Source organism: Lepidochelys kempii, chromosome 17 (assembly GCF_965140265.1).
Source record: "Lepidochelys kempii isolate rLepKem1 chromosome 17, rLepKem1.hap2, whole genome shotgun sequence".
Taxonomy (NCBI): Eukaryota; Metazoa; Chordata; order Testudines; family Cheloniidae; genus Lepidochelys; species Lepidochelys kempii.
In genome coordinates, this window is record NC_133272.1 from 19,138,543 (window position 1) to 19,163,124 (window position 24,582).

At 45.4% G+C, this 24,582-nt stretch overlaps 1 protein-coding gene across 6 annotated transcripts; it reads left to right on the plus strand.

The window, feature by feature from the left end:
• Positions 1 to 949: 949 nt before the first annotated feature.
• Positions 950 to 23,808, plus strand: ORAI2 (ORAI calcium release-activated calcium modulator 2). Of its 6 annotated transcripts, none has more exons than XM_073315381.1 (4): positions 984 to 1,067; positions 2,598 to 2,818; positions 6,304 to 6,544; positions 11,678 to 23,808. In XM_073315381.1, exons 3-4 carry the CDS (start codon positions 6,317 to 6,319, stop codon positions 12,221 to 12,223), a joined length of 774 nt encoding a protein of 257 aa, XP_073171482.1. In that variant the 5' UTR covers positions 984 to 1,067; positions 2,598 to 2,818; positions 6,304 to 6,316; the 3' UTR covers positions 12,224 to 23,808. The 6 variants fall into 6 exon arrangements, with proteins under 6 accessions (XP_073171485.1, XP_073171482.1, XP_073171483.1 ...); XM_073315383.1 differs by lacking the exon at positions 984 to 1,067 and having other exon boundaries at positions 1,086 to 2,818; positions 11,678 to 11,824; positions 18,076 to 23,803; XM_073315380.1 differs by lacking the exon at positions 984 to 1,067 and adding an exon at positions 1,087 to 1,989.
• Positions 23,809 to 24,582: the final 774 nt, after the last annotated feature.

Here is a 24,582-nt window from a genome sequence, read left to right on the forward strand (position 1 = left end):
CCCAGACTCTCCCCAGCCCCCTCTATGGGGGTGAGCCCCAGACTCCCCCTGGCCCCCCGAGAGAAAACCCCAGATTCCCTTGGCCCCCTCTATGGGGGTGAGCCCCAGACTCTCCCCAGCCCCCTCTATGGGGGTGAGCCCCAGACTCCCCCTGGCCCCCGAGGGAAAACCCCAGATTCCCTTGGCCCCCTCTATGGGGGTGAGCCCCAGACTCTCCCCAGCCCCCTCTATGGGGGTGAGCCCCAGACTCCCCCTGGCCCCCGAGGGAAAACCCCAGATTCCCTTGGCCCCCTCTATGGGGGTGAGCCCCAGACTCTCCCCAGCCCCCTCTATGGGGGTGAGCCCCAGACTCCCCCTGGCCCCCGAGGGAAAACCCCAGATTCCCTTGGCCCCCTCTATGGGGGTGAGCCCCAGACTCTCCCCAGCCCCCTCTATGGGGGTGAGCCCCAGACTCCCCCTGGCCCCCCGAGAGAAAACCCCAGATTCCCTTGGCCCCCTCTATGGGGCTGAGCCCCAGACTCTCCCCAGCCCCCTCTATGGGGGTGAGCCCGACTCCCCCTGGCCCCCGAGGGAAAACCCCAGATTCCCTTGGCCCCCTCTATGGGGCTGAGCCCCAGACTCTCCCCAGCCCCCTCTATGGGGGAGAGCCCCAGACTCCCCCTCGCCCCCGAGGGAAAACCCCAGATTCCCTTGGCCCCCTCTATGGGGCTGAGCCCCAGACTCTCCCCAGCCCCCTCTATGGGGGAGAGCCCCAGACTCCCCCTGGCCCCCCGAGAGAAAACCCCAGATTCCCTTGGCCCCCTCTATGGGGCTGAGCCCCGGACTCCCCCTGCCATCCTCATGCGTGGGAGGGGGGTGAGCCGCAGGCCCCGCCCATCGCGCCCCCACCCCGTCTGGAGCTGGGCGGCTCCGGTCACGTGGTGCGGGACTCCCCGGGTCACGTGGCGGCGGGGGTCCGGCGTTGCCTTGGCAGCGGCGGCGGCGGCGGCTCGGGCTCGTTGGCGGCGGCTGCGGCGCGGTCGGCGGGGCTGAGCGGACCCGCCCGGGCACTGCCCCCGCCGCGGCGCGTGAGTGACGGGATGCCTATGGCCCCCCCGGGGGGAGGGGGCGCGCGGGCTATGGGCCCCCCCGGGCTGCCGCGCCTGCTCTGCCGCCAGTGGCAGGGAGCCGCGGGCACGGCGCCGCGGGCACGGCCCGGGCTGAGGAGGGCGCCGGTGTCTCGGCTCCCGCCCCGCCTTGTCACGGGGGCTTGGCCTGTGGCCTGTGGCCGTAGCCCCCCTTCGGGTCCCAGTGCCATGGGGGGGCTAGGCCAAGCCCCGGCCCCGGCTGGAGCGGTGTGTACCGCGGGGGGGGGCTGCTGAGAGCCACTGACCCAAACTGCCAACCCGGCCTGTGGTGGAAACCGCTTCAAGCCGGGGGGTGCGGCGGCCCCCCCCGGCCCCGGCCCCGGGCCCGGGCCCACGCCGGTCTTGGGGCCGGGGGCGGAACCAGGCCAGGGTCCTGAAATCCCCGCCCCGGGGATGGAGCCACGCCGGCGCCCGGAGGCTGAGCGCGGCCCCCTGGAGCCCTGTGCCGAGGCCGCTGGTGGCGCGGCGGCGGGGAGATGCGAGAGGGACGCGCACCCGCCGGCCGGAGTGGTGGGGTCTCCTCCTGCTCCTGCTCCTGCCTCGGCTGCGACAGCCCCTGGGCGTGCGTGTAAAATTGTGTTGTAGGCCGCTGGGATCGGAGGCACGGCAGAGGCTTTCCCTGCGATATTTGCTGCTGTGGGGGCCGCTGATGGGACGGAGTGAGATCAAAAACCGCATTAACCGGCACCGGCAGAAAGCTTCCCATCTTCCACGCGGTGTGCTGGCCTGAAATGTAGCCGGGACAAGCGCATCTCTGTTGTGACTCCACTAAAGTCAGAAAAGCTACCCCAGGAACGAACGTAGCCCCCTGTGTTCCCAGTGTTGTCTGGACCTGTCGGTTCTAGGACATGAAAGAGACAAGGTAGGTGAGGGAATATCTTTTATTGGTCCAATAAAAGGTATAACCTCACCTACTCTCTCTCCCTTGGCCCCGTTTGACTATTACCGTGGTTCTCAACCAGGGGTCCGGGGCCCCCTGTGGGGCCGCCAGCAGGCTTCAGGGGGGCCGCCAAGCAGGGCCAGCATTAGACTCGCTGGGGTCCAGAGCGGAAAGCTGAAGCCCCGCTGCATGAGTCTGAAGCCCGGGGCCCTATCATCCAGGGTTGAAGCTGAAGCCTGAGCAATGTAGCTTCATGGGGGGCCTCCGGTGGCGTGGAGCCCCAGGCAGTTGCCCTGTTTGCTACTCGTTAATGCCAGCCCTGACTTCTATATGCAGAAAAACACAGCTGTGGCACAGGTGGGCTGTGGAGTTTTTATATCCTGTTGGGAGGGGCCTCAGAAAGAAAAAGATTGAGAACCCCTGGACTATTAGACTGTGGAAGAGTCTCCTTATGGAATTGTGGCTGTCTTGTCACTTGGTCCAAAACTCGGCATGACATAGTGCTGGTGAATAGACTTTGGAGAGCACTACTACGCTGCCTTGATAATAGTGCTCTTCCACATCTGCCCTAACTTCCATTTCTTTTCCAGTCTATGAGAGGCAACAGCTGGTGGTCCTGCCCCTGTCATATTGCAAGGCGGGAGACCAGGATTCCTTGAATAATTGGGCCTCTCTACTCAGATGCCTGGCCAGTGATTACGGTGCAGTAAAACTGTTCTGTTAAAGACACCATCCACAGAGGAATCTCCTTCTGGGTCTCCTGTCTCAACCCTCAGAACCATCCAGTCATTTCCCACTGCAGTCAGCAGAGGTGCTTCCACCAACTTTTTTGTTGCTTATCTGGCATTGGCCATTACTTATTTTGCTTGTTGCAGTGTTGTTCACATTTATTTTAGGATATCTGTCCAGCGACTTGCACTCAGAGTCACAATCCTGTACTAATGGTATTTTTTTGAAAAGGGAAGATTATTCACCTGTGAATCTGCTTCTTGAAAATATCATGCCGGAGCCTCCTTTTCCTTCTTTGTTTGCAGGAATGTTTTTGAGGTGGTGTCATTTTGTTCCGGTTTTTATAGACATTTTATTTGATTTCTGAATGGGAATAAATTGGGAGGTCTTGCTTCCCACACAGGTCAGGGACTGAGTCGGAATACCCCAAGGGCTGAGGCTGTAGCTGCTGGTACAAGCTGACCAGGAGGAGGGTCGTGCACTCTGACTATTACTGTGTCAGAGGGACAAAATCTGAAAGAATTTGCAGAGCACAAGACTCCAGAGTGAGAATCCTCTGTCGCTGTATCTGCAAAATAGTAGAAATTGCTGATGAGCAACTTTCCCTTGTTTGTGGCACCTTAGAGACTAACCAATTTATTTGAGCATGAGCTTTCGTGAGCTACAGCTCACTTCATCGGAGTGAGCTGTAGCTCACGAAAGCTCATGCTCAAATAAATTGGTTAGTCTCTAAGGTGCCACAAGTCCTCCTTTTCTTTTTGCGAATACAGACTAACACGGCTGTTACTCTGAAACCTTTCCCTTGTTTGCCACAGCAACCTACTCTATTGCTGGTTCACCATGGCATGTAGAAGTAACATCCCTTTTAAAATAGTATATGGAACGAAGACGGTTTCTACGTAGTGTTGGCACTTGAGTGACATTTACCTCCATCACTGCTTGAAACCCTGGGGGAAATACTGGTTTATTAGTTATGTTTGTAGTCTCCATTTGCACTGCATGGGTATGAATAAAAAGTAACTTGTGCCAAACTAAAGGCAAGGTGCTTTTGATCTTGAAGTGTGGTACTGAGATGAATTAGCACCACGTCATGCGTGTTCTTGTACATGCACCGGTTCCTTCTAGATACGTATAAATATTCACAGCATTAAAACGCTGATGTGGTCCAGTTCTGCAGAGCTCTTCTCATTGAGGTCAGTGGCAGTCTTGTTGGTACAAGGATTGATTGCAGGATCAAGGTCTCTGTTGTTTATCTAAAGCCTCCTAATTAGGATATGAGTTTCAAACTTGTGCCAGAGTTCACAAACCCTGCTCAGTTAAATTCTACTGTATGTCCATGAGTAACACTGTGATCATAACCCAAGAGGTTGCCTTTTAAATAACAATAAGGTTAACTCATAGTTTTAATGGAGGTGATATCTGGGTCATGGCCAGTGTTGTATGTGGTCAGTTGAAATAGTCTTGTTGATTTAACTTGGTTTTCATACAGTTGGTTGAATCTGACGATGTTTGCACATTTATGAAACTACATAGTTCAGAAGTAAAACCTGATTGATTTTCCCCTTAAGAGTCACGTCTTTTCCTTCCCTAAGCGAGGCTGATGGATGTAAAGAAGCACAAATATTGGTCACAAATGTTGGCTGTTAAGCATGGAATGGGGTGAGTGGGTTAGGAAATGCACAGCTGTCCCTTTCAAGGTGCCAGCCAGTTCAATTGCATTACATTATATGCCATTCAGCTCCTTTTGTATTTTTGCAATCTCAACTGAGGGGACGAAGCTGAACCCATGTAAAATGAATTGTGATCCGTGATGTGATTGTTACAGTTCAGGGCAACTGCACCTGTATTCTCCCTCTATGGTCCAGTAGTGGGACCCATTTTTAGGCTTCCAGCTCCCACTTGTTACCTCTCTTGAGTAGAGACCCACTTTCCTTTCCCATGTGACTGGGGTTTTCCCCAGGCTGCATGGTTCCCTGCCTGCATTGTGGTATCCTCAGCAAACCAGACTTCCTAAACAGGCCCACATCTGTACTTTACTTTCTCTTCGAAGGCTTATGACCAACTTAACTGTCAGCAGTTATGTTACCACGCAGCTATTTGTAAGCAAGCACATTTATTCTTAAGGTGTAGGCATTACAGTGAAAACATATTAAAACAACAAAAGAACCTACACGCATGCTAATAAGCTTATACACCAGAGCCTACAACCCCCACCTCCTCCCCAAACTCCAGCAAGGACTTTGGTAGGAGTCAGTCCTTCAAAACCCGCACAGGGGATTTTCTGTGGTTACAAGTCCATACAAGTCTTAGCTCAGAATAGGTTAGTCTTTCCTTTATACAGCTTGGGCCTTTGACCTTGTGACTCCAGGACAGGTAATCAGGAGACGATGGTCCTTCCTTCAGGGTGTAGCTTCAAAAGGCTGGACTTTTGCAAAACTGGAAGTGGGAATTTGCATTTGCCTCCCCCTAGAGCAGTGGTTCTCAAACTTTTGTACTGGTGACCCCTTTCACATAGCAAGCCTCTGAGTGCGACCCCCTAATAAATTAAAAACACTTTTAAAATATATTTAACACCATTATAAATGCTGGAGGCAAAGCGGGGTTTGGGGTGGAGGCTGACAGCTCGCGACCCCCCCCCCATATAATAACCTTGCGATCCCCTGAGGGGTCCCGACCTCCAGTTTGAGAACCCCTGCCCTAGAGATTCCCCAGTTTGTTCAAAAGTCCATTTTTGTCTGGCCCATTGTTCAAAATAGTCCTTTGAAGTTCATAAAACTTCTCAGGTTCAAATCCCATCTTCCCCCCTAAGGATACTACATACAATCCCAGCCACATTAATACATAACATTTGCCTTTGATACAATGAACTCCAAAGCTACTTAAATTTAATTCAGTAAGGTTTTTCAAAGATACTGCAGGAAATTGCCATCTCTTTCAGGGTGATTTAATTGAAAATGGTTCAATTTAGAAAATAATTAAAATTGACACACTGAGTACAGTAGCCGATATTACAGTAGTGCTTTAATAAGAAGCTTTTGAGACGCACCCATGATGCAGCATGGAATTAAACTGTGTCACTTTGGAAACAAAGTAGAAAGAACAAGCAAGATTTAGATTTAAGATGGTTGCCCTTATTTTTTCAAACAAGCAAACGAGGATGGAGAGGGAGGGGCAGAATTAAGCAAGGGTTTAAAGTTGAAATGCAAACTGGCCGCAGCCTAGAGATACAAAGTTCATCTGTCACCAGCCCATCCTGAGCTCATGCTGAAAGTAGTTCATGGTCTTACTTATGTAGTCTTTCCCCTTGTAACTCCCATAGGCATTCACAGCAGTTACAGATGAGCAGGGAGTAGAGAGTAGAGATGCTCTATATGTCATGCAATCTAGTTTACATCTATCTCCCGAGGGTACTTTTTTTAATGCAGCTTTTTACTGCATTCCTATCCATATGTCTTATACAAATCAGGCTAATAAAACAGTCTCTGGGATTGCCTTCTCCTGTGCAATAGTTCATACTTGTTCTTTCTGTTACTGCTATCCTGATGTGAAAATATTTTATTTCTCTAGCATTGCTTTCATCATGAGTTCCGAGTTAAATGTCCCGGCGGATCCTGCCACTCCTGCTTGCGGCTCTGAACCTGGCACAAAGGGCATGGATTATCGGGACTGGGTCCGACGTAGCTATCTGGAATTGGTCACTTCAAATCATCACTCTGTTCAGGCTCTCGCATGGAGAAAACTGTATCTGAGCCGAGCCAAGCTCAAAGCTTCCAGCAGAACGTCTGCTTTGCTCTCTGGATTTGCTATGGTATATTTTTCTAGTTGCTGGATTGTGAAATGTTGAGTTGTGTAAAACCTTCCTCTGTTAATAGGGGTTGTTTTCTGTACATAGAGCAGGACATTCCATCATTTCCTTATTAGGTGGTAAGGAATCTGAGTGTGTGCATTTTTGTTTGGCTGCTGTTGAAAAGTTTTAACACAGAGAGCAGCTCTCTCAAGACACTTGTTGCAGTGTTGTGATATCCGCTACCTAGAAATAGTCTCAGGGAGCCCCAAAACCCATGCCGCAAAGTATCGGCTGACCTGTTAGTAACTGGCAGCCCGCAAAAGTCTTTGGCATAAACAGAACACTTGAATAAGATGATGAAGTGATGAACCTCCCCCTTATCTAATCTCTGGATCTCACTCTTTGGTGGACGGAATTAAAACTCCTATCCATATGCATGCGCAGCAGATATGTGTGGTAGTAAGGAGGTGGAGGAATAAACACTGCTCAAGAAAATGCAGACCTGGTATTAGGGCGTTTTTGGTTCCTGCGGGCTTGTTCTTTTCATAGGTCCGTGTAAAGAGGAGTGTTGTGTGAGTGAGGGGGGTATGAAGGGATTTCAGGAGTGAAGAGAGAGAGAAACAAGATCCGTAGAAAATGTTTGGTTTGCTTGTAATTTTTTAGTTTAAACACTGACAATTTTTTCTCTGGGTTGCAGGGGATTTTTCTGGGTGTGGGGGGAAGGAGTGGGGGTTATATTTCCTTTTGTCTTTTTGTGGTTCACCCCCTCCCTGCCAATATTTTTTCTTTTTGGGTATAGTATCTGTATTCACAAAATATAGTAATGTACAGTAGAACCTCTATTTGACAGACTAAATGGGGATTGAGGAGTTCATAAAATGAAAGTTCATAAACTGAACATCTCAAAATTACGATAGATAAGTTGTACAACAAATAAGTTGTACATAAGCTGCAGTTTGGTGTACTGCATCCCTTTCTTCTGGTCCTTCAAACCACTGCAAAGCCCTTTCCAATGCATTAAAGGCATCAGAATATGAAGGAATGTCAACTTGTTCTTCATTGACATCACTTTTGTTGTGTGTGGGTTCTTTTTTTTTTTTTTAATTTCCTCCCCACCCTTACAGGGTCAGGAAAAATGGTTCGTATAGTTGGTGGTTCATAAGATTGGTGTTCATAAAATCAAGGTTCTGCTATATGTCCGGTTGTAACTTCTTTTGTATTCTGAAGTAGCAGATGGAAACTTCTAACTGGAAAAAGTTGCAGATCCCTGATCCAATGTATTTTTGTTCGATCCTCCAGCATAGCAGCTTTCTTGATGTTAGGCCCTGTCTACAGTAGGCACGCTTTGCCAGCATAGGAATAGCAGTATACTATTACCAGCCAAGCACGTCTAATGTGGACACAGATTATACTGGCAAAACTGTACTTGTACCTGTATAGAAAAACCACTCCCACAAGCGAAACAAGCTGTGCTGCAAAAAGCACAGTTTTGAGGGTATAGTTGTGTTTGTGCTAAGAACTTCTGATAGCATAGCTCTGTCAGTCATGTGTGAAGAGGTGTATTCCCTTACTGACAGAGATATGCTGGTAGAAGTCTGCAGTGTAGCCAGGGCCATCCCTAGGGTGGTGCGGGGCCTGGGACAAATCAGGCCCTGCGGGCTTGGGGGCCCCACTCTGCATTGGCGGCTGGGATGGATCTGGCCTGGTGCTGAGTTGCCTGCTTCTGCTGACAGTTGCCAGCGCCTACCTCAGGGCTATTGTTGGCCATAGTGCCAGGGTGGCTCAGGGCTCCTGCCGGGGCTGGGGACTTGCAAAGCCCCAGTCGTTTAGGGTGGCCTCAGAGCCCTGGTTGCGTAGGGTGGCAGCTGAGGCCCGGGTCGTGCGGGGCGGCAGCTGGGAGCCTGGGGGTGCTGCAGCCCTGCCCTCACCTCTAGTTCCCATGCCTATGTCTTCCGGGATCAACTGTGCAGGCCAACCGCACCGGCCCATGGGGTCCCCCAAAGCGCGGGGCCCGGAGCAGTTGCCCCGATTTGCCCTACCCAAGGGATGGCTCTGAGTGTAAAAATCAGTAGTTAATAAGTTGGTTATTAGAACATAAGAACGGCTGTACTGGGTCTAGCCCAGTATCCTGTCTTCTGACAGTGGCCAGTATCAGGTGCTTCAGAGGGAATGAATGGACAGGGAATATATCGAGTGATCCAGCCCCTGTTGTCCCCAGCATCTGTCAGACGTTTAGGGACACCCAGAGCCTGGGGTTGCATCCCTGGCCCTCTTGGCTGATAGCCATTGATAGACTTATCCTCCATGAACTTATTTCATTCTCTTTTGAACCCAGTTATGAAGCCCAAAAGTATAATGTCCCCTGGCAATGAGTTCCACTAGTGGACTGTGCATTGTGTGAAGAAGTACTTCTTTTTATTTGTTTTAAAGCTGCTGCCTGTTAATTTCATTGGGTGACACCTAGTTCTTGCTATGTGATAGGGTGAATTATACTTTTCTACGGGGTGCTGATGCTGGGGGTGCAGCAGCACCCCTTATCTTGAAGTAGTAATAACAACCAAATATGTGGTTTCTGCTTTCAGCACCTCCACTATAGAAATTGTCCCAGCACCCTTGCTTCTCTATTGACTTTCTCCACACCATTCAAGATTTTATAGATGTCTATCCTAGCCCTTCCTAGTTGTCTCTTTTCTAAGACTCACAGTCCCCATCTTTTAATTTCTCGGCGTATGGAAGGTGTTCCATACCCCTCATCATTTTTGTTGCCCTTCTTTGTATTTTTTCCAATTCTAATACATATTTTTGAGATGAATACTTGAGTGAATACCATCTGGTCCTGGTGACTAATTTATCAATTTGTTCCAAAACCTCCTTTGCTGACAGGTCAGTCTGGGACAGCATCTCAGATTTGTCACTTTGAAGGATTGGCTCAGGTATGGGAATCTCCCACACATCTGCTATAGTGAAGACTGATGCAAAGGATTAATTTAACTTCTCTGCAATAGTCATATCTTCCTTCAGTGCTCCTTTAGTACCTCCATTGTCCAGTGCCCCACTGACTGCTTGGCAGGCTTCCTCCTTCTGATGTACTTAAACATTTTTTTTCGCTGTTAGTTTTTGTGTCTTTAGGTAGTTGCCCTTCACATTCTTTCATGGCCTGTCTTATTTTATTTTAAAATATATTTTGCTTGCCTGTACTTTTGCATGTGACTTGCCAGAGTTTATGCTCCTTTCTGTTTTCCTTACAAGAATTTTACTATTAGGCCCTATTAGAATCTATAGGTAAAATCTGCTTCCTTTTAGTAGTATTTAGCAAAATTGTTGTATGTCTTTAGAGAGAGCATTTTGTATTAAAAACAGTGTCACTATCCTAACTCTAATGCATTCTGCAACTTGATCTAGGCAAATGGACCTTCTATGTCCCCGTGGAGTGTCACTGAAGTCCACGGAACTGCTCTTGGGCTTAGGGTCTACCCACTTAGATCCGTTTGCAGGGTCGGAAATCACAGTGGTCACTTTAAAAACAAAACACTACTTCTAAACTCACTGAACACAAACAGCAATGGGAAGTTCTTAGCAAATATACAGTATAAACCAGCTGACTTCTATTCATGGCATATTCGCAAGGTGTTTAGATGTCTGCTAAAATTATCCACTTCACTTCATGCTATTGGATCTGTCTCAGAAGGATTCTTGCTCCTGTTGGATTTTTTTTCAGTGCAACTGTTGAGAACTTCAGAGCTGACTCCAAGGAGCTCTGGTGGTTTGCGTATATTTTTTTTTAAATGAAAAGAAAATAGACCAAAATGACTTTCATTTTGGATGACGTGCGATTACATTCAAAGAAGTGGGATCTCTGGTCTTGGGTATTACTTGCAATATGTTTTCTTCATAAACCTAACTTTCAGAATATAGGGATTCCTTTAATTTGTGCAAATTTGTTACTAATTTTTCTCCAACTGATAGAATTGGGCATCCCAGTTAACAACCCTGGTATCATTTGCAGCCAATTTATTTCTGCTGCAATAATTTGGAAGGCAAATACTTATTAAACAGGCTGTGTACTCTGTCGTAAGAGAGGCAACAATCTGGCTATTGAAGGAAGTAAAATGTATTCCAAAGTCGTACTTTATTTACATATTTAAATATACATAAGTCCAAGTTACTGTAGTATGGGACTAGGATTCAGCTCTTTTCAGCATTCTGTTTCTGCTTCCAATTCAACACAGATCAGTAGTGGCTGAAAATTGTTACCAGCTGATGGCTGTTTAATGATCTGTGTGAAACGAGCTGCTGGGTCTGGGTCCCATTCCTATTGGGCAGGCATCCCATCACACAAACCATCATCACTAGTTGGTGCTCTTATTGGCTGTCTTAGCAGAGAAGCCAAAGACAGAATAGGCAGGAAGACAGCTCCTCTTTTTCCTGTAGGTATAGTCCCTCTAGGTCTAGTTTGAGGCATGTTGTCAGGGCAGGTAGGGAAGGTCTGCATTGTCACTGCACCTGTCCTGTGACACTGCAAACAGAGGGCTTCCAGTCCCTGTGCTCTCAGTCTAGCACTTCTCAGAAGCACTACATTCACTTTAAGAAGGAGGATCTTCAGAAATCCCGTTAATCATTTTCCTGGCTGAGCTAACAGCTGCTTCTGCACTCAGACTTCTTGGCTTGTTGTCAAATTGCTCTGAGGTGGGTTTTTTTCCAAATTGTCCAGTTTTTTTTCCCCCTCCTGTAGATCTGTTGGCCTGACTATTTGCAGAGGCTGCACAGCCATGTGCCTGACAGTAACACATTTATGTTTAGAGTTACCATCAACATCTTGCCTCACAGCATCAGTCCTAGCCCCATTTTGTTTGATGCTGTTCATATGGGTCACAGTTTAAGGGAGAGTTTGCTTAAAAAAAAAACCCCTGCAATGTTGAAATAATTTCCCGTGGGCTTGGATGTAACTTTGTGTGTAAGTCTTGAAAAGGGGAAAGATACAGACTGTTCATGCACCTTCAGAAAAAAGAAATAATCCATTTAAGCCCCAATTCAGGAAAGCACTTAAGCATGTGCTTAAGCACTCTGAATAATGATGCTTTCCTGAACTGGAGCCTTGAAAAGTGAAATATGGGAATTCTAGAAACTGACCGTCTTTTTTTTTTTCCCCCCCAGGTTGCCATGGTTGAGGTGCAACTAGAGATGCAGTATAAGTACCCCCAAATGCTGCTGATTGCGTTCAGTGCCTGCACAACAGTGCTGGTAGCAGTTCATCTCTTCGCCCTTCTCATCAGCACCTGTATACTACCTAACGTGGAAGCGGTGAGTAACATACACAACCTGAACTCCATCAGTGAATCCCCACATGAACGCATGCACGTCTACATAGAGCTGGCCTGGGGTTTCTCCACAGTCTTGGGAATCCTCCTTTTCCTTGCTGAGGTGGTGCTTCTGTGCTGGATAAAATTTCTGCCTGTGGACTCCATTATGAAAAACGAGACTGCTGTCATGCAAAAGCCCAGTGGCCATGTGGGCTGGCAAGCAGCCCTGGTCTCCACCATCATCATGGTTCCAGTGGGTCTGATTTTTGTTGTCTTCACCATTCACTTCTACCGTTCTCTGGTGCGGCACAAAACGGAACGACATAACCGGGAGATTGAAGAGCTTCACAAACTGAAAGTGCAATTAGATGGACATGACAGAGGGTTGCAGGTAGTGTGACAGAGGAACAGGGATCTGTTTCAAAGCAAATCATTTTGCTGAGGCTAAGAGCAAAATAAACATTTTGCTAACAGGAGCAACCAAAACCAATGATGGATTATATGGGGGTCTAACAATCTAAAATGCGAATTGCCTGATTTATAGGGCAATGGGTTCTAGTTCTTCCCCAAACTAATGGGGTCTTTGGCCTATTTCTGGTCCTACACAATTGTACACTTAAGTTGATACTGCCACACAGTTAAAGCCCAAAACTTTATCTACTTTAACATTATGTTCTGGAGGGTGATTTCCAAAGTGTTCCAAAGTGTTTAACAATGCAACCTTCTTTTGCCAAGAGTGAAATTACTTGATACTTCAAAAAAAAGCCACTGTTTTTGTAGGACCTGTTTGTTTAGGTTATTTTTAAGTGCCAGGGCTCCCTTGCTGGTTGTGCAGCAGCAAACTGACAAAGATTGTTTCCAGGGTTGAGGTGATAAATAGTGCTATCTAGTACAAATCTGAGGACATTCTGAAAGCACTGCCGAACATGGGGTGTTTGTCATCTTTATTATAGAATGGGTGTTACAGAAACAGGTCCCTAGAATGATGCAAGACGTTAGAAATCAGCAGTCTTAGTACATATGTCCTCCTTTTGCTATCCTCTCTTGCTAGTACCTAACCCTGCTTTAGAACAGGGGGGGAGAGAATTTCAGACTGGCAGGAGGCTGGGAAGCTCTGTTTTGCCTGCTTCAGTAGTGTCCATTCTTTTCCAATGAATGCACACCAAGATCTTCTAATGTTACTGATCATGAAAGTTTGTGTGTCCAGGGAAGGCTTACAGGTATTTTCATTTTAACAACAAAGACATTGTTAAAGCAGGAAACTAACTGGGAATTTAAAAAGGCCTGGCATAGAATTTCGAAGGACTAGAAAAGCAGATTTAAAGGGGTGAGGAAGGAGAGCACACCGCTGAAATCTGTCACTGTGTTTTCTTCATTTGCTTTGTATATACCAGAATAATTCGTGTTTTGCTGGCTTGGTTTGCCACATAGGGCTCAGCGTCCAGATCCCGTGCTTTTCCCTTGTTCTTTGTGCTAGTTGTGCCTGAGAGCTCTCAGCATTCTTACCCCTTAGGGAAGAAAGCCTCTTGCATTTTCTCAAACACCACATACCCCTTGTGGCACATGGAGCTGCATTTTTGCGTTTGGGGTGAGCTGCGTCCAGCCTTTGCCATTCCAAAGGGAAAGCTGCGTGCAGGTAAAGTACCATCACATTTCACTTATTGGCTGTATTTCAGCAGTGGAGGAGGTGATTCTTGTTTGTGCTTATGTAGCTTCGTGAGTGAAACTTGTAAAGCACTGTAGCATCTTTCTGGGTGAAAGTGTAATTAGTTGTGACTTTATTTATAACTACTTCATGGGGAGGCAAAATATTCTTCTGTAATCAGTAGCTTTATTTTAATTTTTAAAGGAAAAGTAACACTTATTTCAGCTACAGAAATATGTAAAAATATTTAAGCAAAATTGTCCTGTCCTGTCTCATCACACTCAGTAATCTGCAGGATGCTGCCAGTGCTCATTTCAGGCCCAATTCCCTTGCATTCGATAATAGTTTTACAATTTCTGCCAGTTCTTGAATAGTTCTAAAATAATTGAAGAAGTTTGTGATGTTCTATTTAATCCCTTCCCTTTAACCAGTGGTATTTAGGAAATATGTCAGTGTACTAAGTATCAGATTCCCAGCATGGAGTGTGTGTGAAATGAGTGCAGCAAGATGAGAATGTATCTTTAAATCTCTCTCTCTCTCTTTCTCTCTCTGACAAGTTCCTGGGAAGCCAAATCTAATCCTTTTTCTTCATTTTAATTCAGTCATTCCTGGGCAAGCGGGTTAGCACTCGTCTGTTTTTTCATCAGTTATTCTCACCCTCATCGACACGGGCCATGTTTACACAGGACTACCTACTGCTTTCCAAATACACAATATAAGGACCTTGTTTCTGGAAGGGATTAGTTTTAAAATTCCTGCTAAAGCTCCTGAATGTAATTTCAGTGACCCTCCATACCAAATGCTACTGCACTTCCTTATATGTAGCACCTCTATCCTAAGGACCCCAACGGGTTTTGAATGTCTCACAGTAATCTCTTCTTCCGTTATAGAAATGTAGCCACTATTTGACATTGCACAGATACCCTATGCAAGTTTTAGGATGGAACTTTAATACTGATTGAAATTGCTGGGATAGTTTAAGGAAGTAGAGTATAATTCCCTGATTTGGAGGTTGGCTAGGATATTAGGGTTGAATTCTGTCCCATCTCACCACAGTAAGAATTAGTATTGACATGTCAACCAGATCAAGATCACAGTAATGAAAATCAGAGTTTCAAATATAGTGACATGAAATTTTTCACAACCCTAAGTGAAGTAGCTAGGTTGACTTAAGTTTTTGGTGTAGACCAGGCCTCAGGTTGTGTCTAAGTTTGTCCACTAGAGCAGTGGTTCTCAACCAGGGGTCCGGTGCCCCCTGGGGGGCCACGATCAGGTTTGAGGAGGGCCGCCAAACCTGAGGGCCGCAATCAGGTTTAAGGAGGGCCACCAATTAGACTTGCTGGAGTCCAGGGCAGAAAGCCAAAGCCCCAATGCCCTGAGCCCTGCCACCCAGGGCTGAAGCTGAAGCCTGAGCAACTTAGCTTAATAAGGCCCACTGTGGTGCAGGGCCCTAGGCAGTTGCCCTGCTTGCTACCTCCTAATTCTGGTCCGGCCTTTTATATGCAGAAAACCAGTTGTGGCACAAGTGGGCCATGGAGTTTTTATAGCATGTTGGAGGTGGGAGGCCTCAGAATGAAAAAGGTTGAGAACCCCTTCACTAGAGGCTGTCTCCTGCAGGCCAGTAGGATGATTTGGCCCTCCAGCCATATCAAATAATTCTCTGCCATGGCAAATAAAGTCAAAACACCACCAAGCAAGATTGTGCCTTTTGCCCTCTTTAGGCCATAGCCCTGCCCTGTGTGTGTGTGTGGGCATTAATCCTTTCCCTTGCATCTATAGTCCTTTTGCTGCTTGGCTGCAGGGGTCCATGACAGCCAGGCATTCCTATACCCTCTCATCAGCTTCTTGCTACGGCTTCTTTCCAGCTCCTGCCCAAAGCGTAGTGGTTCCTTTTCTCTTTCTCCTGTGTCTCTTCATCTTCCTCTAATGTGTCTTCCTCGCCACCACTCTTGCATATCAACTCACTGGCATCTGTTCCTTAAAGGTTGCATATGGTGTCAGCCACCGCTACAGAAATTGTAGCTGATCTAAAAAAGGGTGTTTGGCAGCATGGTGAAACTCGGCCATTTCCCAAGCAATGTCTGAAGCAGCATGAGCTTGTTTTAATTAGACTTTTGCTAAGGCTTCCTGGAGTTGAGCCCTATTTTGGCCAGCTGTGCGTGTCTGAGCCACTATGCCAAAATCCAGCAGCTGCTGCTTGTCTTCACATGAACAGGATTCTCAGTAGTGAAGCTTGTAAGTGCCTCTCCTTCCATTATGTTCTCAGTTGTCTAAATTTACCAGTTGTTGTCTTCTGTTTACTGCATTTTCCCCCACTGCCTCTCGTTGCTATTGTCCCTCTATTCTAGATTTCACCCCTGGGACCCCCCCTGGAACCCCCCTATACTGTAGAGCAACCATTTGTCTTCAGCTCCCAACTGCTTGCTTCACGATTCCCAGGGCCAAGTTCTGCTTAGATCTATCTCTGTTCAGGCTTTCTCTCTGCAGTCTTCTGCTGAGCCCTTCGTGGGCTCTGCTTCTGATTCTCTGCCGCAGGGAGCCACCAGTGGTCTCCCTGCAGCCCCCCGATGACTGTTCTTCCCCAGGTCATCTTCTGAGTCTTCTTAGGCAGTTCCTTCCTTGGCTCCCTTTTAGCAGGGAACCATGCAGGCCCCGGCCCAAGCTATCCCTGTTGAGCCTTCCCAACCAGCTGCTGCTCTTCTCAGGTCTGTCTCCTCTGCTGAGGGAAGGAAGCTACCTACCTAGTACTTATAAGGCCACTCCTCTTCATAGTGTCAGGGCACCTCTTATTACTTAGATGACAATGATCTCTCTCTCTCTCCTCTCTTTCACTGCCACCAAGTATCAAGCTTAGAGTATTTCTGAAAAGAATGAATTTGAGAACAAGGGCACTATTGTGGGAAAGCCTGAGGGAAGAGATGGGCTTCACACTTGGCTCTGAATACACGAGGTTAGTGGCTGTTCTGATTTTCTTCTGGAAATGAGTTCCATATTCTTAGTCCAGACCCTGTCTCCCATAGTTACAAACCTACACCTATTGATCAACAGTATCATTGTTCCCATGAAAACATGGTGGCTGGGAGGCCCTTGTCACAGAGGGAGATATGTGGACTCAGGGGTTTGGGACCAGTTCTGTGTAGGGCTTGGAAAATCAGGACTGTGACTTTGAACTGGACTATCTTCATTGGGAAGCCAGTGCAGAAAGCAGTGTGTTGGGATAAGAACGGCCATACTGGGTCAGACCAAAGGTCCATCTAGCCCAGTATCTTGTCTTCTGACCATAGCCAATGCCAGGTGCTTCAGAGGGAATGAACAGAGCAGGTGATCAAGTGATCCATCCCCTGTTGTCCATTCCCAGCTTCTGGCAAACAGAAACTAGGGATACCATCCTGCCTGTCCTGGCTAATAGCCATTGATGGATCTATCCTCCATGACTGAATCGAATGAGAGAGAACTATCCACAATGAGAACTATCCACAATGACTCCAAGATCTTTCTGGAGTGGTAACAGCTAATTTAGACCCCATCATTTTCTATGTATAGTTGAGATTATGTTTTCCAATGTGCATTACTTTGCATTAGTCAACATTGAATTTCATCTGCCATTTTGTTGCCCCATCACCTAGTTTTGTGAGATCCCTTTGTAACTCTTCGCAGTCTGCTTTGGACTTAACTATCTTGAGTAGTTTTGTACTATCTGCACATTTTGCTACTTCACTGTTTACCCCTTTTCCCAGATCATTTATAAATATGTTGAATAGGACTGGTCCCAGTACAGATCTCTGGGGGTCACCACTATTTACTTCTCTCCATTCTGAAAATTGGCCATTTATTTATTATAATTGTTTCCTATCTTTTAACTATTTACTGATCCATGAGGACCTTTCCTTTTATCCCATGATAGCTTACTTTGATTAAGAACATTTGGTGAGGGACGTTGTCAAAGGCTTCTTGAAAATCTAAGTAGGCTATATCTACTGGATCACCCTTGTCCACATGCTTGTTGACTCCCTCAAAGAATTCTAGTTGATGAGGCATGATTTCCTTTTACAAAAACTATGTTGACTCTTCCCCCAACAACTCTTGTTTATCTATGTGTCTGATAATTCTGTTTACTATAGTTTCAGCCGGTTTGCCTGGTACTGAAGTTAGACTTACCAGCCTGTGATTGCTGGGATCACCTCTGGAGCCTTTTTTTAAAAATGGGTGTCACCTTAGCTGTCCTCCAGTCATCTGGTACAGAAGCTGATTTAAGTGATAGTTTACATACCGCAGTTAGTACTTCTGCAATTTCACATTTGAGTTCCTTCAGAACTCTTGGGTGAATACCATCTGGTCTTGGTGACTTATTACTGCTTAGTTCATCAGGTTGTTCCAGAATCACCTCTAATGACAGTTCCTCAGATTTGTATCTGGGTAACATATAACTGACCTGTGTTGCTGAGGACTTGGGTACCACATCCTAGACTATGCAGAGTTTCCTCTGGGAATGGGTCTTCCTTACTAGATACAGAGAATTGTAATAGTCCAGCCTAGATGTCTGGCAATTTGATAGATGGGATTGTAATGCTTCAAGGAATTCTCCTCTACTTTCTTCCTCCTGCTAGCATTCCTTCAACCTTATCCAGAGTCAGAAAGGCAATCAGAAAGCTTGGAGACCGTGGTGTTCAGTTGATGGAAGGAAGATGGACAGCTCGGTGTCATCCATGTACTGCTGGCACTTCAGCCCATGCTATCTCACTAGCTCTCCCAAAAGCTTCACACACATAGAAAAAGAGGGGAAAAAGAGCTAAGCCTGGTGGGACCCCTGGTGTGAGGGGGCTGGAAGCAGTTATTCCTGACAATCCATTGGGTTCAGTCTGAGAGGAAAGACCTGAGCCATTGTAGGACATTTTCCATTCATACCTGGCTGCTTTTGGAGACCACACAGGAGAGTTTGATCACTTGCTGCAGAGTGGTTCAGCATACTCCCTTAAAACCACCTTCTTCCAAACACACCTTGCTATAGTCTGCAGTTACCTGATTTGGGAGGAAACCAGGCATGGGCCAGAGGGAGCTGGGGCTTCAGATCTTTTTAAAGGCCCAGTTCACACTGTGACAAGAGGTAAATAATGTATTGGATAGAAAGTTGGCCAAAACCATGAAGCAACTGTTATCTTGCCTGCTGGACAGAACTTCCTTGTAAGGTGTTATACATCTGTGTTGTAGCTTGAGACCTTTCACTTAAGTTATGAGTTGGATATAAGAATATGCACATTTAAATAGTTACTGTCTCCAGATAGGAGGGGGGGAAATGCGAGCAGACTTCAAGAATCTGGATCTTTCCTAGGGAAATGAAGTTTACGTTAGATAATAAGAAATAATAAGTCTAAGGCCAAAGCTGGCTTATGTATGACAGAACAGTAGTCCAGACCAAAGATTTGGGAATCATAATAGGGAAAAGCTCTTAAAGGGACAGTGGACTTTGTCTTCATCTCCTCAGTTGTTTCTTTGCAAGTACCTGACACAGTTAGGATTGCTAAGCAGGTTAAGATACGATAAGATGTGCTTTGGCTCTCTCTGATGGGGACTTTTTGGAAAGATTCGCAAAATCCACTTAGCGGTGTCTTACTGAAAGCAGGGTAAAAAGAAAAATTGTGGGTTTAATTTTAAAAAATGGCCCGATGCACTGTGGTGTTCACACGTCGGGGTTCTAAGCAAACTATTTTTGAACATAGCTACAGGAAAAAATGGCTGGAATCTGACACTTGCCCGGGACACGAACCCTCCCTGAGGGCGTGCGTGTGTGCCTCTCTTTTGAGGAGCAAAGAGATGAGACATTGAAACCCCGATTAAGGGGAAAATCACATCTGAGTATGCTCATGCAGCATCTGCTAAGATTTTAGTAGCGCCTGTTGAAACTCCCTCCCACTTCAACATCACTGAAATTCTCCCTGATAGCGGAGGGCCCAGACAGGGACATCAGCTGGTGCTGGGACTGTAAATGTGTCAGTGGAGGATTTTGCTGCAAGGAAAAGGTGAAAAGTGCAGGTGCAGAAAATCCAGAAGCCCATGATTTTAGAGTGCATCTGACTTTTGATGCAATTGCAGTGTGAACTGTAAGAAAAGCGTTTCCAGCCCAAACAGTGGCAGCCATAAAGGTGAGAATTCTCTCCCCTCCCGTACTGAAATAGGTATGGTCTTCAAAGCTAAATTAACACTACATAGAAAATTAAGATAAGAATGACAACACAGGGTCAGCCCTAGCTCAGTATCCTGTCTTATGACAGAGGCCAGTGCCAGATGCTTCAGAGGGAATGAATAGAACAGGGCAATTATCGCATCCCGTCATCCATTCCCAGCTTCTGGCAATTGGAGGCTTAGGGACATCCGGAGCATGGGGTTGCATCCCTGACCATCTTGGCTAATAGCCATTGATGGATCTATCCTCAGTGAATGTATATCTTTTTTTAAACCAGTTATACTTTTGGCCTTCACCACATCCCCTGGCAGTGAGTTCCACAGTTTGACTGTGCATTGTTTGAAGAACTACTTCCTTTTGTTTGTTTTAAACCTGCTGCCTGTTAATTTCATTGGGTGACCCCTGGTTCTTGTGTTATGTGAAGGGACAAATAGCATCCATAACACAAGACTTAAATAAACAAATAATTGTCATTGTGCCTGGAGTGGGTCACAGCTAAAAATGCCAAACTCAGGACAGATGTGCCCCAACTGGTGGTATATTCTACCACTAGATTTTACCGAACCAGTAATAAAATATACTCCTGGATCATTATACTAATTTTACCATGCAGCCACAAACAATTCCTGTAGGCATTCCAGCCCCTTATTACCACCCAGACAAACTGGACTTCTGTGATGTAAGGTTATTAAAACCAAAAAACACCACACATTAGGTTCTACCCAGGTCAATGGATGTGCAGGACCTTACATGAAAAGCAACTCTGCAGCCAATCCTTAGTAAACTAACTAAGGATTTATTAACTAACAAAAGAAATGAGTTATTAAAAGGTTAAGACAGGTAAAACATAGTACTGTTGGATCAGAGAATGTAGGCCAAAATTTGTTAGCAGGGATGTTAAATCTGCTAGTTTCCTATAAGTCTCTCTGGGTTGCCCAAATAGCTTTGGGACCTCAGTCCTGTTGTTTAAAACTTCTCTGGTCAGAATTCACCGTCCAGAGATGGGGTAGGAAAGAGGTGGCCAGGAGCCTTTGTTCTCCCCTTTTTATATCTTGACCCTTTTTGCTGGAAAAATCCTGGCTGTCTCAAGGGGTCAAGTGGCTCCATGGCATAAGTGCTTTGCCCTCAGTTCCTCATATGAATTTCAAATCTTTGCTTGCCCCTTTCTGGATACATGCTGTCTGAGGTGTCTTTACCCTTGTTTACAGCTTCTTTGTTATTCCTGAAGAGCTAACCTATGGATGATTCTCAAGCTCACAACAACTTTGAGTTACAAATATATATCAACATTTGATAACTTCATTTACAATGATGATACGTTCAAACAGGACAATGAGTTTCAGCAAATCCTGACTTTTTAAATGATCCCTTACAAGGCATACTTTGTAAGAGATTTATCACAATTTTGCAACAGTGGTGACCATATTGTAAACGGTCATCTTCCCCTTTAGACTGCATCACAATAATAATAATAAAAGACAAGTACAAATTATTTGTCGTAAAAGGAAAGGAAAGGCACCAGACCACAGTAATGCAGCATCAAGGTTTGGATCTTGCAAACATTTGAATATCTTTAAGCACATGAGTATGCCCACTGAACTCATCTGTAAGTACTTGAAGGGTTGGAGCCTAAGGCTGCTCACTTAAAATCATAATCAAGATACAAACAGAGTTTTGGAAGGGATAAAAACTCCAGATGTAAGGTTGGAGCCAATCTGACTAGTGGGGATTTGGATGAGACTTGCCTGGGGGCAGACCACATCTGCCTACTATGGGGTTCTGGCATCTTCCTCTGAGGTATCTGGTGAAGGTTCTGACAGAGACAGGATACAGATGGACCTCAAGTCTGATCCAGTCTATTAATTCCTATGTTCCTATGATTAAGATGCCTTAAACACCGTGGATGAATTAAGGTATGGCATGCATTTTACAATACGCAGTATTAATATGTGGGAAGGTAGAATGCACACCACCACAGAGTTAATATGCTTGACTTTGTGACTTCAGCAGCGTATCCTTAGGAGCTGATCCTGCAATTTACAACACACAGATGGATGCTGTGTCCATTTGAAGCCCTATTGACGTCTCTAGGGCTCCATGAAAGCGCAATAGTCTGCCATACAATGTAAATTGCAGGACTGGACCCTAAGCTGTTTGTCCACTATTTTTGTTTTGTATTTCAGGACATCCATTCTCTTCTCTCCCCCTCTCTCCTACTTTCTGGTTTTTAAATTCTCATGCCCTCAGCGTTCCCCATTTCATACCTTCCCCATCCTCCAAGCTTTGTACCACTGCCATAAGCCCCTCCCCTCCCATTCCTTTCAGCCTGGGAAACAAAGAAACCACTTGGATCCCCAAGTGCCAGCACAATCAGGCCAGCCCATTTATTTTTTAATTAACTTCTCACCATCAATCTCCTTTGTGTCCACTTCAAAGTTAATACGCTAAATCATTTGATAACCATCTGAATATATCAAACATCTACATTAATATCTGTACATACAAGTCAAAGCTCACCTTTGCTTTGATTCTAACAACTGATATAGAGAACAAAATGTTGAATCATTTAAGTGCCAGGAGAAAACTTTTGAAGTCGGGGGGGGGGGGGGGGGTTCCACCTAGTTCCTGTTGAAGTCTTGCTTTATCTATGCATGGAGTATTTTATGGGGGAAGACTGTATTTAGATATGTGAATAATAAGAACCCATCCTATGTGAAACTGGATAAACATTTTCTAAAGTATAGTGGTCTTTACACTGTCATGCTGTTTAAGACTCTATTTTTGAAGGCTAGACTGAGTCATCCAGTGTCCTGTATGGACAAAAAAAAATATATAATAGTATATTAGGATGTTGACCTAATTTAATTAATTTGGCCAAATATGTTAGGCTCCCCCTTTATAAAATGTACAGGATGCAAGTCAACTTGATGATTTTGATTTTCGAGAAGGACCCTGTTCTTGGAATGTGTTCACAAGCACTAATCTAGGTTAAGAAAATATATTGCTCTGATAGGAGGTACTGTTGCATTGAACTTTAATAGTTTAAATGTATTACATTAACTGCATTAGCAAAGAAGCCCAAAACTCTTCTTAGCATCTACTAGTTACAGATTAAAATCCTCTTTATACTTACCACAGATCTCCACAATACCTGATCATCCAAAACAACTATTAATGTCTTTACAATGCTGCCATTCTGCCTTTTCAGTAGAGAACATGCGTATGGTTTTCACAAACGAAAACAGAGCCACCATGTGTGTCCCTGATGCCACAGCAGCATGAAATGGCAGGTTTACAAGTATTGCATTCGGGAGCTCCTTAAACAGGTGCTCATGTCAATGTTTACCTAGGAAAAGTATGCGCTAAGATGCAGCAAGAAGCAAACAGTGACCAAATTAAACGTCAGCCTCTCTCAATACATAGCATAAAACCCTTTAGTTTATAGTTCAGAGTATAACATACATTTTTAAAAAATTAGTTCATACTGAGTCTCTCTAGTCTGTTTTCCTCGGGGCAGGAACTGTCTTCATTTAGACTGTACAGGGCTGAAAACACAGCCAATAAACACACAGCACAGTGTGAGCCAAAATATGCACTACAATTTATCTTCTTTTTATGGAGTTATGTTCTCCATGAAACCATCTGGTATCATACCTTGAGATTAAAACGGGCATATGTAGTAGTTTAGCAGTGGAGTGAGAGCACAGAGCATAAGTTAAAGGAAGAATGTTTAATGACTGAAATATAAGGACCAAACACTAATTTAAATACTCTGTCTACTGTTGCTTAGTAAGCTTAGAGCATATTACTGCAGAGGCTAAATGCTAACAGCAAACAGGATAATTTAGGACCATGGATCAAAAGTATTGTTACATATACAACTGTGGTACTCTAGGCTTCCTAACTAACTGTACCATTGTACAGAGCTCCAGGATGCTGCCACTACCTACCTTCCAGTCAATTGGATATGCACTGAATTGAGATGGAGTTAGGAGCACCCCAAGACTCATCTTGTGATAGATTTCAGAGTAACAGCCGTGTCAGTCTGTATTCGCAAAAAGAAAAGGAGTACTTGTGGCACCTTAGAGACTAACCAATTTATTTGAGCATGAGCTTTCGTGAGCTACAGCTCACTTCATCGGATGCATCCGATGAAGTGAGCTGTAGCTCACGAAAGCTCATGCTCAAATAAATTGGTTAGTCTCTAAGGTGCCACTTGTGATAGAGCACGCTATACAGTTGAGCAGTAGGACGTAGGTGCTAGCTGTACAGGAGAGGTTAGTATGAACTCGTATATTTACTCAAAGTTGGGGGGGGGCCTTTAGCTTAAGAGCACAAGTTACACACGCAGTCCTGCTTTCTGATTGGACCAAAAAGGTTGTGGCCTATGGGAGGAATGGTGGGTTTTTTTGTTTGTTTTTAAAAGAAATGACATGTGGCTGTAGTGAACAAGTCTCATGCAGGTTGCATTTCTACGGTAGTATCAGGTGCAAAGGATTGTCCTGCGGTGACAGATCTTCCCTTCTGACAATCTGTGATCACAGTATGTTGTTTCCTGCAGAGAGAGGGAACGCTTTAACTGTGTGAAGCAAACGCTTTGCTGTTAGAAAATCTGAATGCTGCTCATGGTTTTGAAGCTTATGCGGGAGTCATGGGTGTGACACTATGTACATTTAACACTTGCTAATCAATGTAAGAATTAATATGTTGCTATTTGTGCATTTGCATTTAAATATTTGACTAAACTGAAACTGGTTCATTTTGTCTGCAACTATGAACAGACCTGTGTTTGTGTATGTAAAACTCAATGTGATTAAAATATCCGATAACTCAATCCTTTTTTTATTTGTGTCAATTGTTTGTAATGAGTAGATTTTTTTTTTTTTTAAATATAAGTGACTGAAGCCTAAGACTTACAACATGAAGAAACTAG